This window comes from Bombina bombina, chromosome 3 (genome assembly GCF_027579735.1).
Source record: "Bombina bombina isolate aBomBom1 chromosome 3, aBomBom1.pri, whole genome shotgun sequence".
NCBI classification, from domain to species: domain Eukaryota; kingdom Metazoa; phylum Chordata; class Amphibia; order Anura; family Bombinatoridae; genus Bombina; species Bombina bombina.
Genome location: NC_069501.1, coordinates 463,189,864 through 463,207,577, shown reverse-complemented (window position 1 = coordinate 463,207,577; position 17,714 = coordinate 463,189,864). Strand labels below are relative to the sequence as shown.

The following is a 17,714-nucleotide window of genomic DNA, read 5'->3' as shown; positions in this document are numbered from 1 at the left end:
AGATGAGACAGCAGGCAGGAATGATTTAATATGCAAGGGAGAGGCATCTTATCAAATCCCCCACTTAACCTCTGCCAAGATAAGATACCAGACAGAATATGGGTCAGGTAAAATGCAAGAAAGATCCTGGGGCAGATTTGCATCTTTAATTGATTCTAGCACTTTGCATTTGTGATGGTTTGTAGGACATGAAACCCAATTTGTTTCTTAAATAGCCTTTAATTTTAAACACCTCTCTAATTTACTTTTATTATAGAATTTTCTTTGTTCTCTTTTGTTTAAAAAAAGCTCAGGAGCGTTCACGTGTGTCTAGAGCACGATATGGCAGCAGTTTTGCAAGAGAACTAGATGGTTGCACAATTTCTTACCATGTATTGCTCCAGACACTTATCTAGGCATAACTTTGTTCAATAAAGAATACCATGGTAACGAAGCAAATTTGATATTAGAAGCAAATTGGAAAACTTTTTTTAAATCTGTCTGAATCACTAAAGAATTTGTTTGGGTTTCATATCCCTTTAATCTGCCAAACATTGCTCACATATATACACAGCCCCACAACACGATTCTATTGTACCTCCAGTTCATGCAATCAGATTGTACAAATATACATTTAAAACCATTTGCAAAGTAGATAACATTTGTCACAAAAATCAGTAATATATTTTTATAGAAGCACTTTTATCAAAATAAATATATTGTAAAAACGCTCCTATTGGTTCTAACAAAGACAGCAGATAACATATTTTAAATGCACACATTATTTACCTTAGAATTAAACATCTTTTATTACAACAAATGTCATTAAATGATTTGCTACTGAGTCACTGTAGAACGACCTCCACTGATTATTATTTTTTTTATCATTAACATCTTTGATTTGCATATAAGCTGATTCTTGCGGTCGGCATGTGCAAAGCTGTATTTGTACAAAGATATGGGTAACAACTTCACGCATGCACACACGCGCAAAGCTGCATAGTACTCCATAAATGGCCATGAATAATAAACCAAATGGAGAGTGTGGAAGTTGGACAATAATTAGCATTAAAAAGCTCAAAATCAAGGCAATTAAAGGGACATAAAACCCAAAAAAATTATGCCATGATTCAGATAGAACAGGCAATTTTAAACAACTTTACAACTTATTTCTATTATAAAGGTTGCTTAATTTTCTTGGTATAATTTTTTAAAGCAGCAGCAATTTACTACTGGGACCTAGCTAATCTAAACACATCTGGTGAGCCAATGACAAGAGATTTGTGTAGCCACCAATCACCACCTAGCTAAGTAAAGTTAATAATAAAAGTGAACTGAAGAGTATTTTTAAATTACATCTTCTGCCTGAACCATGAAAGTTTAATTTTGACTTTCATGTCCCTTTAAGCACTTTCTCATCTTCATCTTAAAGGAAAAGAAATGACGTTGTAGAGTGTCCTAAACTCTTTTACTGCCAGAGAATCCTGTAAATCAGTAACATACACGTCAATGCATTTTACCTATTGATACGACTTTTTTATTTAAAGGGACAGTCTAGTCAAAATTAAACTTTCATGATTCAGATAGGGCATGCAATTTTAAACAACTTTCCAATTTACTTTTATCATCAAATTTACTTTGCTCTCTTGGTAATCTTTATTTAAAGCTAAACCTAGGTAGGCTCAAACTGATTTCTAAACCCTAGAAAACCTATTTTTTAGAGCATTTTGAAAGTTTTTCACAGTTAGACACTGCTAGTTAATGTGTGTCCTATAGATAACATTGGCTAAACTGCATGTCTGAGATAAGGGGGCAGTTTGCAGAGGCTTAGATACAAGGTAATCACAAAGGTAAAAAATATATTAATATAACAGATTTGGTTATACAAAACTGGGTAATGGGTAATAAAGGGATTATCTATATTTTTATACAATAAACATTTTCAAGTAGACTGTCCCTTTTAAGTATCTAAGAAATACATGCTGACATTTTTTTTTCTTTACCTCAGTCTATTGAATCAAATTGAATTATTTCAGAAATGTTATGAGCTTCAATCCTAAGGGTTTGAGCCAATATGAAAGATTAAATTACAACTAGTTTAAAAGCAGCTGATACCAGGAGCAACTCTCCATCTCCCGGGTGCGTCTGAGTAAATGAGACCATCTTGGTCACAAAAGAAAAGGCAATTTGTTAGAGAATAAGCGTCTCAGGGTCAAAGACAAGAGGCTTTGGAATGGAGTCTGAAAACCTTTCTTAAGTTATTGCTCTGTTTGAAAAGATCTCATTGATTTGCGCTTCTGCACAAAAAAACACTACTGCGCATAGATGTTGTAAAAGGAAAATGGGAAACCACTTAAATGCTAATGTGGTTCAGAAAGAGAACAAAAAAGTTTTAAAAAATAAGTAAATAAAAAAAGCAGAGATCTACCTTTTTAAAGTACACATTCTGCCCAGTTAAAAAAAAAATATTATGTGTGGTGTTTAATGGCTCCTGTGCAAAAGTCCCCAAGTCTCAACCCGTCTTCCCTGTGAATTCTCTCAACTGTGCAAAGATTTTACCCCATGACTAATATTAATGACAGAACAACAGTCATTTTACCCATACTGGCTGCTAGAAACATACACACAGTTGTGATTTTACTAGGCTGACCATATTGCCGCTTTAAAAAGGGACACATATGAAAAATACATATGTCAGGGCTGTTTTCAGCGCTGTTCAAAGAAATGTTTTGTATAAGAACCCTGACATATGTATTTTTCATATGTGTACCTTTTTAAAGCGGCAATATGGTCACTCTAGATTTTACCCTATCCCCTGGCTGCCATTAGTATACACAAAGCAGCAATTTTACCCCCCCCCCCCCATGGGTGCAATTACTGCAAACAGAGCAGAAGTTTTCCACATACATACAGACACACATGCTATAGTACATGTACACATGATCATACACATATAGGCAAGAAAATACACACATATGCATACACAGACACACATACATATACACACCCACTTACACTCATACATATGCAAACACACACACACAAATAAAGACGCACAAATACATACATACAAACATACAAAGATACACACGTACACAAACAGACACTCAAACAGATATATATATCCACAAAAATATATGCATATATACACACACACACAGATACACAAGCACATGTTCCCACACACACACACAGATACACAAGCACATGTTCACACACACACAGACACGCACACAATATATATATATGTTTACACACGCATATATACTCACACAAGGACACAGACACAATTATATCCCCATACTCTTGTTCAACATTTCCTCTCATTTAGTTCAGTCTTTCAGGCAGCTCTGTGAACTGGATGCATTTTCTCCAGGCCATTTTTCCCTCTATGTCAATTTTAGCAGCCAATGAGAATGCAGCAGCATTCTCCAGGAGGTTTAACCAGAATCTGCAGCCTACAGAAGTCAAAGCTTGCTCCTGTCTATAGCTTAGCAGTGTTACACAGACTGTTGGGAGTGTCCCTAGGGTGCACGGTTGAGACCTGGAGCTATGAAGTCCTGTACACAGTGCAACTTCACTTATCTCCCCAACGATGTCATTGATGGGTGAAGTGCGAACAATCAAATTTTCCAGCCACCAAGTATCTTTTAAAAGACCTTGGCCTAGATTACGAGTTTTGCGTTAGAGGCTGTGCGGTGCTAATGAGCAGTTTTGTCTCACCGCTCACTTACCTACAGCGCTGGTATTACGAGTTTTCAGAAACCCGTCGTTAAAAGACAAGAAGTGAGCGTTGAGCAAAATTTTGCTCATAACCGCACTCCAATACCAGTGCCGCTTAAGTCAGCGGTGAGCTGGTCGTACATGCTCGTGCACGATTTCCCCATAGGAATCAACGGGGAGAGCCAGCTAAAAAAAAGTCTAACACCTGCAAAAAAGCAGCGTAAAACTTCTTAACGCAGCCCCATTGATTCTTATGGGGAAATAAAAGTTATGTCTACACCTAACACCCTAACATGAACCCCGAGTCTAAACACCCCTAATCTTACATTTATTAACCCCTAATCTGCCGTCCCCGACATCGCTGACACCTGCATTATATTATTAACCCCTAATCTGCCGCTCCGGACACCGCCGCCACCTACATTATATGTATTAACCCCTAATCTGCCGCCCCAACATCGCCAACACCTACATACTATTTATTGACCCCTAATCTGCCGTCCCCAATGTCGCCGCAACCTACCTACATTTATTAACCCCTAATCTGCCACCCCCAACGTCGCCGCCACTATATTAAAGTCAATCAGTCAATAGTATCAGTCAATAGTATTTTTTCTACCTTAATTCCGATTGGCTGATAGAATTCTATCAGCCAATCGGAATCTAAGGGACGCCATCTTGGGTGACGTCACTTAAAGGTACCTTCATTAAGCTTTAGTCGTCGGATGAAGAGGATGCTCTGCGTCGGATGTCTTGAAGATGGACCCGCTCCGCGCCGGATGGATGAAGATAGAAGATGCCGTCTGGATGAAGACTTCTGCCCATCTGGAGGACCACTTCGCCCGGCTTAGATGAAGACTTCTCCCGGCTTCGTTGAGGACCTCGGCCCGGCTTGGATGAAGACTTCTCCTGGTAAGTCGATCTTCAGGGGGTTAGTGTTAGGTTTTTTTTAAGGGTGTATTTGGTGGGTTTTATTTTTAGGTTAGGGACTTTGGGCTGCAATAGAGCTAACTGCCCTTTTAAGGGCAATGCCCATTTTATTTGGGGGGTTGGTTGTGTGGGTGGTGGGTTTTACTATTAGGGGGGTTGTTTGTATTTTTTTTACAGGTAAAAGAGTTGATTACTTTGGGGCAATGCCCCGAAAAAAGGCCCTTTTAAGGGCTATTGGTAGTTTAGTTTAGGCTAGGGTTTTTTTTTATTTTGGGGGGGCTTTTTTATTTTAATAGGGCTATTAGATTAGGTGTAATTAGTTTAAATATCTGTAATTTGTTTATTATTTTCTGTAATTTAGTGTTTGTTTTTTTGTACTGTGTAACTTAGGTTAGGTTTTATTTTACAGGTAAGTTTGTATTTATTTTAGCTAGGTAGTTATTAAATAGTTAATAACTATTTAATAACTATTCTACCTAGTTAAAATAAATACAAACTTGCCTGTAAAATAAAAATAAACCCTAAGCTAGATACACTGTAACTATTAGTTATATTGTAGCTAACTTACGGTTTATTTTATAGGTAAGTATTTAGTTTTAAATAGAAATAATTTAATTAATGATAGTAATATTTATTTAGATTTATTGTAATTATATTTAAGTTAGGGGGGGTTAGGGTTAGACTTAGGTTTAGGGGTTAATAACTTTAATATAGTGGCGGCGACGTTGGCGGCAGATTAGGGGTTAATAAATGTAGGTAGGTTGTGGCAACATTGGGGGCGGCAGATTAGGGGTTAATAAATAGTATGTAGGTGTTGGCGATGTTGGGGGCAGCAGATTAGGGGTTAATACATATAATGTAAGTGGCGGCGGTGTCCAGAGCGGCAGATTAGGGGTTAATAATTATAATGTAGGTGTCGGCGATGTCGGGGGTGGCAGATTAGGGGTTAATAAATATAATGTAGGTGTCGGCGATGTTGGGGGCAGCAGATTAGGGGTTCATAAATATAATGTAGGTGGCGGCGGTGTCTGGAGCAGCAGATTAGGGGTTAAAATTTTTATTATAGTGTTTGCGATGCGGGAGGGCCTCAGTTTAGGGGTTAATAGGTAGTTTATGGGTGTTAGTGTACTTTTTAGCACTTTAGTTATGAGTTTTATGCTACGGCGTTGTACCATAAAACTCATAACTACTGACTTTTAAATGCGTTAGGACTCTTGACAGGGTAGGGTGTACCGCTCACTTTTTGGTCTCCCAGGACAGACTCGTAATATCAGCGCTATGGAAGTCCCATAGAAAAAAAGACTTTCCAAAGTTTACGTAAGTCGTTTTGCGGTAAGGCCAAAGAAGTGTGCGGTGACCCTAAACCATCAAGACTCGTAATACCAGCGGGCGTAAAAAAGCAGCGTTAGGACCTCTTAACGCTGCTTTTTTACCTTAACGCACAACTCGTAATCTAGCCGCTTTACTTTCTTAGGCAGGGTCCATAAGTAAACAAACCGACAACGTTTCAAACCTGCAATTGGTTCTTAGTCATGTCATGACATGACTAAGAACCTATTTCAGATTTGAAACTTTGTTGGCTTGTTTACTTATGGACCCTGTCTAAGAAAATAAAGGTCTTTTAAAAAGATATTTGGTGGCTGGAAAATTTGATTGTTTGCAGTTCAGTGGAGACCTGGCTAGTCTCTTTCCTTGTCCCACTCTGGAGAGTGTGCTGTCTTCCCCGTAGATAAAGATTGATGGGTGAAGTCCAGAACAGCCTCTGCAATGTCTCAAAATAAAATCACATGCATATGGCAAGACCTGCTGAATATTTGTGTTTGCGCAATCATGCTCAGTAAACCACAAATTATATCTGTTTATTTTTAAATAAAATTAATTAGCCCATTAAATTTTTGAACAACTTGTATCTTTCCCCTGGTGCCAATTTACAGAAATAAAAATAAACTCAAGAAAAAAAAAATCCTTATTTTAACATTCATAAATGGACATTTGTAAGACATAGATTGTTAGATTTCTGGCATCACAAACCGACAATCCATCACTATTGATAGAAAAATGTGCCACTAGAAGCAGAAGACCCCATAAGCAACGACTATTGCAATAACAGGAACTTTGATACTGAGGAAAAAAGAGAAATATTCTTTTGAGAGGAGTTCCCCCTGTGAGTGGAGTAAGTTATGGATAGGATCTTTATAGGCAGTAGTTAAAATTAGGGTAAAAATGTTAATTAGGATGTGGAGGTGCTAATGGGTGGCTTATTATGGTGAATAATTCATTTCATAAGATTAGACCTTGAGGGACCCATATGTTGGATGGAGCTTAAATTAGGTCTTCTGCTGGGTGGTGGTTACTATCAATGGTTTGTCACAGGGTGGATATTTGAGTGTAAACTCCACTCACAGGGATGCTGGGGTTGCTGGTGCTAAGGGTTTGTTGTAGTCAATATCAAAGTTAACTGCAATAACTGCTGTTATCAGCTGCTGAATATTAGATAATAGCATAGACATATATGCTAAATACTTTGTCATTTTGGCTGTAAAGAAAAGCACTATATAATGATAATATTAGTGTTAGTACTGTAGTTGCATTTATTAGAATAGTAGGGTTTAATAGTGGTTAGTTCAAGCAATAAGTATATAGGAAAAAAATAATTATAGTATTAAAATATTCAGTCCAAGCAGAAAAAGATTAGCACCCAGTAAAGGTAGATGTTCTGATTAAGAGTTAGATAAAATAAATGTAACTGGATTGTGGGGCAGTTTTTAGTGCCAGTAACCTTCTGAATTGTAATCTTGCCAATGCTTTAATCTGATGGTTAATGGACATGAGCCAGATAGAGATATATGACAAATTTATTTAGTTTATTGTATTGATAAACCTTACATCAAATGAGAAGTATGTGGAATGAATTCCTTTTAAATTGTATTGACTATATATATAAATAAGAACAGATCTATGAGATTGTTTCATGAATAAACAGGAAAATAAAAATAAAATAAAAAAATAATCAGACAAAAGAGATTAGACTCAATCAATGATCTCCTCACTTTAAGAGATACTGTTTGGGCACAAACGATTGTTCTTTATAATGGGGAGACTGAATCTGTTTAGGTTGATCTTTAGTAATTTTAATGGAATCTAAAGCCTCCATTCCAAATGTTGTCTGTTCTGGCAGTCCATGGACTTTTACAATTGTCAACTAAAATGTAAACCTGGCATTGAGTTACACTGGGCCACTGATGGTAAACAACTGGTCAGGCATTTCAGCATTTCATAAGTGTAATATACATTATAATGGTAGTATGGACAAATATTAGGAATGAAACTGTTAGCTAGTGTTTCTAAGTGAACCATCTAGTATTATATTCTATGCATGGAGGACAATGGTCAGTAAAGTTACATTTATGGTAACACTGCTGCTGTTGTAGGACTGTACTGTATCATGGAATTGGTAATAGGGTTTGGAAAAACTATTCCCACTCATTACAACCATCATGTTTATCTTACCAGACAAAAGTCTTCCTCGGCGTGAAGCTTCTGCTGCCAGAGCACAAGATAGCTCAATACGTTTCTCTTGCTCCTGGAGCTGGGACTCAGAGTCCGCTGGCAGTTCCAACTCAGAGTCACTCAGTGGCATGACATTCTGCAGGCTGGGGGAATGGGAAGGAAGGATATGTCATGTGATACTAGACACAATTAGGTGATATGAATAAAATAATAGATTTTTTAAAATATAATTTAAAGTTATAGTTAAAATAGTCTTTATGGAAAAAAACTGAACACTACAATGTAAAGATTATTAGAGTGTTAGTGTGTCTGTACTTCTAAACAACAGTTGTATAAATGCAATTGCACTACATTTAAATACATTCTATTAATGTATCCATGGGAGAGTCAACATATGGTGGGCGGTGTAGAGTAGCTGCCTATTTATCCATACAAGTTCAACATTTGGTGTGGGGGCGGAGCAGAGTTTAAGTTTTAAAAGGGACATTAAAGTATTTTTTTAAATTATATCTGATAAAAGAGGATGATGTAACATGCATTAACTTTCTTTTTTAAACAAATGTTCCTGTGCTCAAAATGAAGCAATTTGTTCTTGTGCATGTGGGGTGTGTCACTGTCTATCAGTAAAGCTAGATTTTGTTATCAGCCAGAGGTTCTATACCAAAGTCTGTTATATACAGATATGCACTACATATTAGCTCAAAAATCAAAACAATGCAAACTAATTCATATGTTTGAATAGTGCTCTTTTATGTACTTGCTACAAATGTATTATTGGGTCATGAAACTCAATATTGTTCTTTCATGATTTAGGTAGAACATACAATTTTAAACAACTTTCCAGTTTACTTCTATAATCAAATTTGCTTCATTCTCTTGGTATCATTAGCTGAAAGAGAAGCAACGCACTACTGGTTGCTAACTGAACACATGGGGTGAGCCAATTATAATAGGCATATATATGCAGCCACCAATCAAAAGTCAGCACCCGGGCGCTTTGCTGCTCCCGAGCTTACCCAACTAACCCTTCAACAAAGGATAGCAAGACAAGGAAGCAAATTAAATAATACAATTAAATTGGAAAGTCGTTTAAAATTGTATGATCTATCTAAAGCATGAATGAATGTCTAAGTATGACTTTACTGTCCCTTTAAGTTTAATTTCTCTTTTTATTTTGTGTGCACATACAAAGATTTTTTTTACCTTATGTATTAAACAATACAAGATAAATTTAAAAAATAGGATCAAGCCAGCCATTAGCGGACCTACTCAACAGAGGGCCCTGGTACAAAGAAAAATTTGGGCCCCCCAAAAGGTAACTTTGTATAATGATTTTGAGAATAGATAAATCAGTAGCTTCACCTACAACCTGTCCTAATAAAAGGCTCACCTGTATTAGGATTATACACATTCTGCAAAAGCCTATTTATAGACTGACTGCTATGGGACCTCTCAGCCCTTGGACCCTGGTGCCACTGCACCTGCTGCACCAATGGTAGTTCCGCCCCTGAAGCCAGCCAATATATTACATGGGCTAAATATGCATTGCAGTTGCAAGGACACATTTGTGAGTTGTGTATGCAAATGATTACAGAATATTAAAAGATTCCTAAAATTGCAAATAATTTACATAATATATCATTATCAAGCTAGGTTAAAAAGGCATTTAAAAACTATAAACAACATTTAACAAACAAGTTCCTAATGCAAATGATCTTGTCCGGAATTTTGTTTATGCATTACCCCTACACACAAAAATAAAAAATGAAATCTCTTATTCAAACACACATTTACACTCAGAACAACATGTGTATCTCTATACATTCTTACATACATGTATGGATATTTATGTTTGTATTCATGTATGACAAACTGCTAAAGAAACATACATAAAATACCAAGAAATGTTAGGACGGTGAACTATTTATAGGTACAACAGCGCAGGAGTCTAACCTGGATTTTGCGATGAGGGTTTTTATCCTCTCCACTTTTCTCTGTTTCTCCTGCTGCTCTTCCGGGCTCAGGGGGCTGTCTGGTTCCATTTCAATATAACGTTCAGGGATCAGCACCTTGTCTGGGGTGGACAGCTGAGACACGAAGACAGACATACCGTGTGCATGATACATACCACGTGTGATACATGACATATGCATGAAATATACTAATGTGATCTATAACATGTGAATACATAACGTTTCTGAGATGCAATATTAATACTAAATAATCATGTCTATGATAAAGCATGTGTGATACAGTATGTTTGACACAACATATATGATACAAGTCCTATACAAAAATGAGTGTGTGTATGTATATATATATATATATATATATATATATATACACACACACACATACATACATACAACATAAACCATGTTGATGCAAACACATTTGTGTAAAATAAGCAATGTGTGAGACATGCGGCTTGTGTGACACATTCACCATGGCAATACTGTATGTAATACTGTACAATATGACAGATACAATGTTACATTCATGGATTGGCACCTTGTCTGGGGTGGAGAGCTGAAACAGAGGGAAATAGTTACATTGGTACAGAGGGGAATAAGTATAAATTTTGAAGACAAAAAAAACAAGAAAGAAAAGGAAATGATAATATTTAGAAAGTTAGAAGGTTCTACCAGGATATAGTGTCACGGGCATACATGTTGAGTTTTTTTTTCTTTCCAGTAATTCAGAGAAAATTGATAAATTTACACATAAAAAATAATTCTATATCAGCCCGCCTTTCTAGCAGGCATACAATTAAATGCCAAGTGCTTTTTTTGTATTTTTATTTGAGAAACTTTTAATATCATTGTTTTATATATATATATATATATATATATATATATATATATATATATATATATATATATATATATATATATATATATATAATACCAATATACTTAGTGAATCTTAGATAGTGCTACAGAGTAATCCCAAAACTAGATTCATTAAAGCTCACAGGCTTCGTCAGTAAGACATGACCCCCTCTCCCGGGAGGTGTGAGTTGTTAAAAATAATGGGCAGCAGTCTTCAACAGAACAGCAACTAAAACTGCTAAAAGTGCAGTTTAAAAATGATTAAAAAATATATATGTTATTGCAGTTCCAGTTTTGAATATTTTAATTATTCTATCAAAAAGGGGCATTATGATATAAAATGTTCTCCCGTTTAGTATGTTCCCAATTATCCACTTTACCAGCTGGGCTTTATTAAATGGTTAACATAGATATAGACAATCTGTAAGTCAAATACTACTTATAAAAGGCAACAAATTTAAACATTAACTGTCCCTTTAACCTCTTGTTAAATCTCACAGACCTAGACAGCTCTAACCTTTTAAAGGGACACTAAACCCAATTTTTTTCTTTCGTGATTCAGATAGAGCATGCAATTTTAAGCAACTTTCTAATTTACTCCTATTATCAAATTTTCTTCGTTCTCTAGCTATCTTTATTTAAAAAGCAGGAATATGATGCATAGGATCCGGCCCATTTTTGGTTGAGAACTTGGGTTATGCTTGCTTATTGGTGGCTAAATGTAAGCCACCAATAAGCAAGCGCTATCCATGGTGCTGAACCTAAAATGAGCTTAACATTCCTGCTTTTTAAATAAAGATAGCAAGAGAACAAAGAAAAATTGATAATAGGAGTAAATTAAAAAGTTGCTTAAAATGTCATTCTCTATCTGAACCATGAAAGAAAAAATGTGGGTTTAGTATCCCTTTAATTCTGAGCCATTTCCACCCATGTGCTGAGCTGTTTTGTGGTTTTTAGATGCTGCTCACATTTAGGCCCTACTGGAGGCCTTTATTTTCAGGAGACACAGAAAAAAATGAATTTTAATAAACAAGGTTATAAATAATAGTGTGTGCTTTTTTATTAAGAAGGGGTCTTGCAGGTTATTTTATTTAATTTGTGCTTATACTTTACACCCTCAAGACAAGACACACACCATTTGAAAGAGCAGGCAATTGCCTTCAAACTGTGGCTCTTGGGGGTTTAAGGGAGCTGAGATTGAAGTGTTTGCATATTTAACCCCATCCAGCTCTCTTAAAGGGACAGACAAGTCAAAATTAAACTTTCATGATTCAGATAGGGCGTGCAATTTTAAACAACTTTACAATTTACCTTTATCATCAAATTTGCTTTGTTTTCTTGGTATTCTTTTTTTAAAGCTAAACCTAGGTACGCCCAAATTGATTTCTAAACCGTTGAAAACTGCCGCTTATCTCAGTGCATTCTGAAAGTTTTTCACAGCAAGACAGCGCTAGTTCATGTGTAAAAGCAAGATAGTGGTCCCTCTCTCAAAACCCTGGAGAAGTGTAAAAGCAAGATAGTGTAGTTCATGTGTGCCATATAGATATAATATTATGCTCACTCCTGTGGAGTTATTTATAAGTAAGCACCGATTGGCTAGAATGCAAGTCTGTCAAAATAACTGAGATAAGGGGGCAGAGGTAAAAATGGTATTAATATACCGTGTTGGTTATGTAAAACTGGGGAATGGGTAATCTTTTTAAACAGTAAAAATGTTTGTGTCTGTGAAAAGCACAATTGGGCTAAAAGAGGCTGCTCATAGGTGGTAACTCGACATAGAACAAGCTACTGAGCTGTTGTTCGTTCCTAGTCGAGCACTTCTCTTTCTGTTTGAATAAAATTTATAAAGTAGACTGTCCTTTAAAGGGACAGTATACACCAATTTTCATTTAAAGGGACACTGAACTCAATTTTTTTCTGTTGTAATTCAGATAGAACATGCAATTTTAAGCAACTTTCTAATTTACTCCTATTATCAATTTTTCTTCGTTCTCTTGCTATCATTATTTGAAAAAGATGGCATCTAAGCTTGTTTTTGGTTTCAGTACTCTGGACAGCACTTTTTTATTGGTGGATGAATTTATCCACCAATCAGCAAGGACAACCCAGGTTGTTCACCAAAAATGGGCCGGCATCTAAACTTACATTCTTGCATTTCAAATAAAGATACCAAGAGAATGAGGAAAATTTGATTAATACCAGACCACTTGACCACCAATAACGCGGGGGCAAGTGCAGGGGTGGAAGTGATGACCTCTGAAATCACACCCCCATCCCAGGATAATCATCCACACTAAATACATTGTGCAGATGACAACCATGTGTAGTAATCTGAACCTAAGGGGTTAATGAAATCTAAACCATTTATAGCAATAGAGAGTGAGTAAAAACAAAGAGAGTGCATGACAGTTTTTGAGACAGCAAGAAAGAGGAAAATGCAGTGACTGGCCAAGGGCGCAAGGGCCAGATTCTCACCTCTCTGCTGATATCTACACTGAAACCCTGTGGTTCCAGGTCCATCTTCCGCAGCCGAGCTATCTCATCCCTGGGGGACTCGTATGTATGCTGTGGTTCCTGTGAGCGCAGAGCTGCTTCTAGGTCTGAGATGTCCACTTCATGTATGCTGCGGTGTCTCCGGACCTGTGGGGTTAAAGGTGACACAGTGTGACGAGTAGTAATTATACTCTGCAAGGCTTGCACATATATATGATAACTAGAATGTGGGCATTGTGGGAAAACCTGGCATCTTATTGAATGTTTGGTTCCAATTTTAAAAACACAAAACAGGAATCATACAGCTGGCACAGTTTCTGCTCTATTTATTATGTCACCAAAGAGTATTCTCTCTTAAAGGGACATTAAACACTAAATAAATGCTAGACAGAATGATGCATTCAAAGAAAAGATTAGTCTAAGAATAGCATGTAGATGTATTTTTTAAAGTTTCATTTATCATTTTATATTACCATCTCAAAGTGTTTAATGTCCCTTTAAAGCACTATAGTCCATTTTATTATTCAGCTTTAAGAGGGTATTCAAGATCTATTGCAGTTTTTTTTAAAGTTGGTTCTAAATAAACCAATGTTTTCCTTATCCACGATAAGACATTTTTGTGTACAATGTCACTTTAAATCCTCAGCTGATATACAGTTTCAATTAGTATTAGTGTTAACCCCTTGAATACAAGAGGCTTCAACACATTGGAAAGCTGAAGCTTTGGTATAATAAGGAGTTAACAATGTCCAACTAGGTAAGATTTGCTAACCGAATGTCAGTGGCAAGCAAGGTCAGATTGGCTAGTCAGTGGCTACAGTAGCAAGTCCAGATTGGCTTCTACAAATGGTAGGTGGAGTTTGGCTATTGAAAAACTATTGCAGCAAACAAGGTGTTAATCTGCTCTTAAAAGTTTTTTACAGACGACTAATATGTTAATTTATTGCAGAAAAGTCTTGTAATTAAAAGGTGTTTTAAATACCTTTAATTAGACACTTGAAGCTTTATCCACAGATTTCATTACACACAGATCATATATACTTTAACCTCTTGTGCCATGACACACAGTACTTTGACCAGCGTATAGTGTTGTCATTACAGAAAGTAACAGTGTGACTGTGTCACTTTTTGTAACAATCTTCTGTTGGTGCTTGTGGAAGTGGTGGAAGGGAAGGAAGGAGGCGGGTGGTCGACCCAGCGGAGGGAGCTCTCTACACTACAAAAACATGAATATAAAGGTAGAGGGAGGGACGGGGCCCTACACTATGAAACAATATCAGTTAGAGGGGAGAGGGGGGACCCTACACTACAGAAAAACTGCTTAACCCATTCGCTGCCAGGAAATTCAAAAGTGTGGTGCGCAGCTGCAATTAGCGGTCTAATTAGCAAAAAACAATCTCAAAGCCATGTATGTCTGCTATTTCTGAACAAAGGCAATCCCAAAGAAGCTTGTACAACCACTTGTCTTATGACTGTAAAAGTTGTGTGTAAATAATTTCAGTGAGAAACCCAAAGTTTGCGAAAAAGTTAACAATTTTTTGATCATATTTGGTGGCCAAATAGTGGCATCAATTGTACCAAAATGGGCCTAGATCGATACCTCGGGTTGTCTACTTTAAAAAATATATATAGTTTTCATAGGTAAATAAAAAACAAAAACTAAACAAAAGCTCTAATTCTGTTTAAACGGATTGATAGCAAAAATGATAAAAATTCTCTGGTACTTTGAGCAAGTTTTTCCTCTAAAATCCCTGGTAGCAAAAGGGTTAAATAAGAAGGGATTATTTCATACAAGACTCACCACTCTGTATGAGACTGGTTTGGTGGTACCAGTTTCTAACTGCTGATTGGCTGGAAGCTGCAAACTCCGCCTTTTATCCTTCATGGATCCACTCTGGTGACGCTTCATGCGATCAATCTGCTCTTCCACGCTCATCTTGGACTTCACCTCACTTGGGAAAAGTGCACTCTTTGGGCGCTCCTATAAGGGCCACAGAACACATGCATGGTACGTATAACATAACAAAACTCAACAATATCTATTATCACTGTAGCATTGTATAGGAATATTAATAAAATGTAGTCTGCATGAAGAAAGAAATGTACGTGTGTTATTTAAAGGAATACTAAACCCAAATTGTTTCTTTCATAATTCAGATAGACCATGCAATTTTAAGCAACTTTCTAATTTACTCCTACTATCAATTTTTCTTTGTTCTTTTGCTATCTTTATTTAAAAAGCAGGAGTTTAACGCTTAGGAGCCAGCCCATTTTAGGTTCAGCACCCTGGATAGTGCTTGCTTATTGGTGGATACATTTAGCAAACCAATAAGCAAGCATAACCCAGGTTCTTAACAAAAAATGGGCCGGCTCTTAAAGGGACATTAAACCTACATTTTTTCTTTCATAATTCAGATAGAGTATACCATTTTAAACAACTTTCTAATTTGCTTCATTCTCTTGATATTCTTTCCTGTAAAGCATATCTAGATAGGCTCAGTAGCTTCTGATTGGTGGCTGCACATAGATGCCTCATGTGATTGGCTCACCAATGTGCATTGCTATTTCTTTAACAAAGGATATCTAAAGATTGCAGCAAATTAGATAATACAAGTAAATTGGAATGTTGTTTAAAATTGTATTCTCTATCTGAATCATTAAAGAGAAAATTTGGGTTTAATTGCCCTTTAAGCTTTACATTCCTGCTTTTTAAATAAAGATAGCAAGAGAACAAAGACAAATGAATAATAGGAGTAAATTAGAAAGTTGCTTAGAATTGCATGCTCTATTTGAATCATTAAATACATAAAAAAAGTTTAGTGTCCCTTTAATGTGATTCCAGTGCTTGCAGTGCATAAGCTTATATAAAGGGCTACAGCCTTCCACTAGTGCTAACTAGTATGAAATTGAAGCTGATTTTTTTCCCTGTATTTAACTTTGTATTGACTAATAACGTTTTTTCATCTTACAATTAAGGTGATATGTATATATACCTGCAATAGATAGATAGACAGATAGATAGACAGATAGATAGATAGATAGATAGATAGAATGATATATAAACACACAGAAAGACAGATAGGCAGACAGACAGATAGACCAATAGATGATAGACAGATAGAATATGAATGCATGCATTTAAATATATCAGTTTACTAGTCAAAAGAGAAATGTTACTGAGTTGTCAATATAAAGCAAAATCTAAACATACAGAAAGGAAAATAAAGACAAGGTGTGTAATCTCACCCTTGTGTTGTTCCCATTCAGAGCATGACTGCCCCCACGTCTAACCACTAATGGTTTTCCTATAGTTCCTTCTTCACTGGGGGACTTGGTCCGTGGTGGCACAATACCAACTAGGGAGAAACATTCAGGAGGGGAAGATAATAAATTTAGATGAAATTACAGCTCTATAAAAACTACACTTGACCTCAGACACATATATTATTATTATTATTATTATTATTATTAAAATCCTACAGATGAACATAGCTTAAACGGACATCAAACCCAGGAAACGTATTTCATGAAACAGATACATATAACTTTCCAATTTACTTTTATTAGTATCTAGTTTGCTTCATTTTCTTTGTATCCTTTGTTGAAGGAGCAGTAATGCACTACTGGGAGATAGCTGAGAGTCAATGACAAGAGGCATATACATGCATTCACCAATCAGCAGCTTCTGAGCCTACCTAGGTATATTTTTCTACAAAGGATACAAAAAGAACAAAACATATTAGATAATAGAAATAAATTGGAAAGGTGTTTAAAATGGTACACTATAACCGAATTATGAAAGAAAAATTTTTAGTTTTCATGTCCCTTTAAAGTCTACTTTAAGGCAATCTATTAAGAGCTTGCATTGCATAACACTTTGCAACCAGTAATTTATGGTTCATCATGGTCATTAACTCAGCATAATCTTTTCATAGCTATGTAACTTTTCTTTTCAAAACAATACGCTATACCGAAATACACAATAGTGTTAAAGAAACCAGGTTAAAGACTTCTTTTTGGTAACATTGGTAGTTTTTAATTTTAAAATCCAACCTTCATATAATTTATTTAAAGGCATTCAAGTCTTAACGCACCTTCAGCTGAACGCATCAAGATGTTAGTGTGCCCAAGCCTTTTGCTCGCGCACTAATATTTACTCTAAATTTGTAATATGAGAACAAAAATACAATTGATTTAACTTGAGGGGTGTTAGCGCACAATAGTGATGATATTTTTATCTTGTAAGTT

The 17,714-nt window shown here is 36.1% G+C and overlaps 1 protein-coding gene across 9 annotated transcripts in view; it reads right to left on the bottom strand.

Moving 5' to 3' along the window:
- PLEKHA6 (pleckstrin homology domain containing A6) overlaps positions 1-17,714 on the bottom strand; it is a 300,893-nt gene that overhangs the window by 5,815 nt on the left and 277,364 nt on the right. For all 9 annotated transcript variants that reach the window (XM_053706706.1, XM_053706697.1, XM_053706698.1 and 6 more), the window contains 5 exons: positions 16,713-16,822; positions 15,268-15,447; positions 13,449-13,613; positions 10,096-10,229; positions 8,143-8,285 (listed from right to left, as the gene is read on the bottom strand). In XM_053706706.1, the coding sequence (XP_053562681.1) occupies positions 8,143-8,285; positions 10,096-10,229; positions 13,449-13,613; positions 15,268-15,447; positions 16,713-16,822 (732 nt within the window). The remainder of the gene's footprint in view (positions 1-8,142; positions 8,286-10,095; positions 10,230-13,448; positions 13,614-15,267; positions 15,448-16,712; positions 16,823-17,714) is intronic.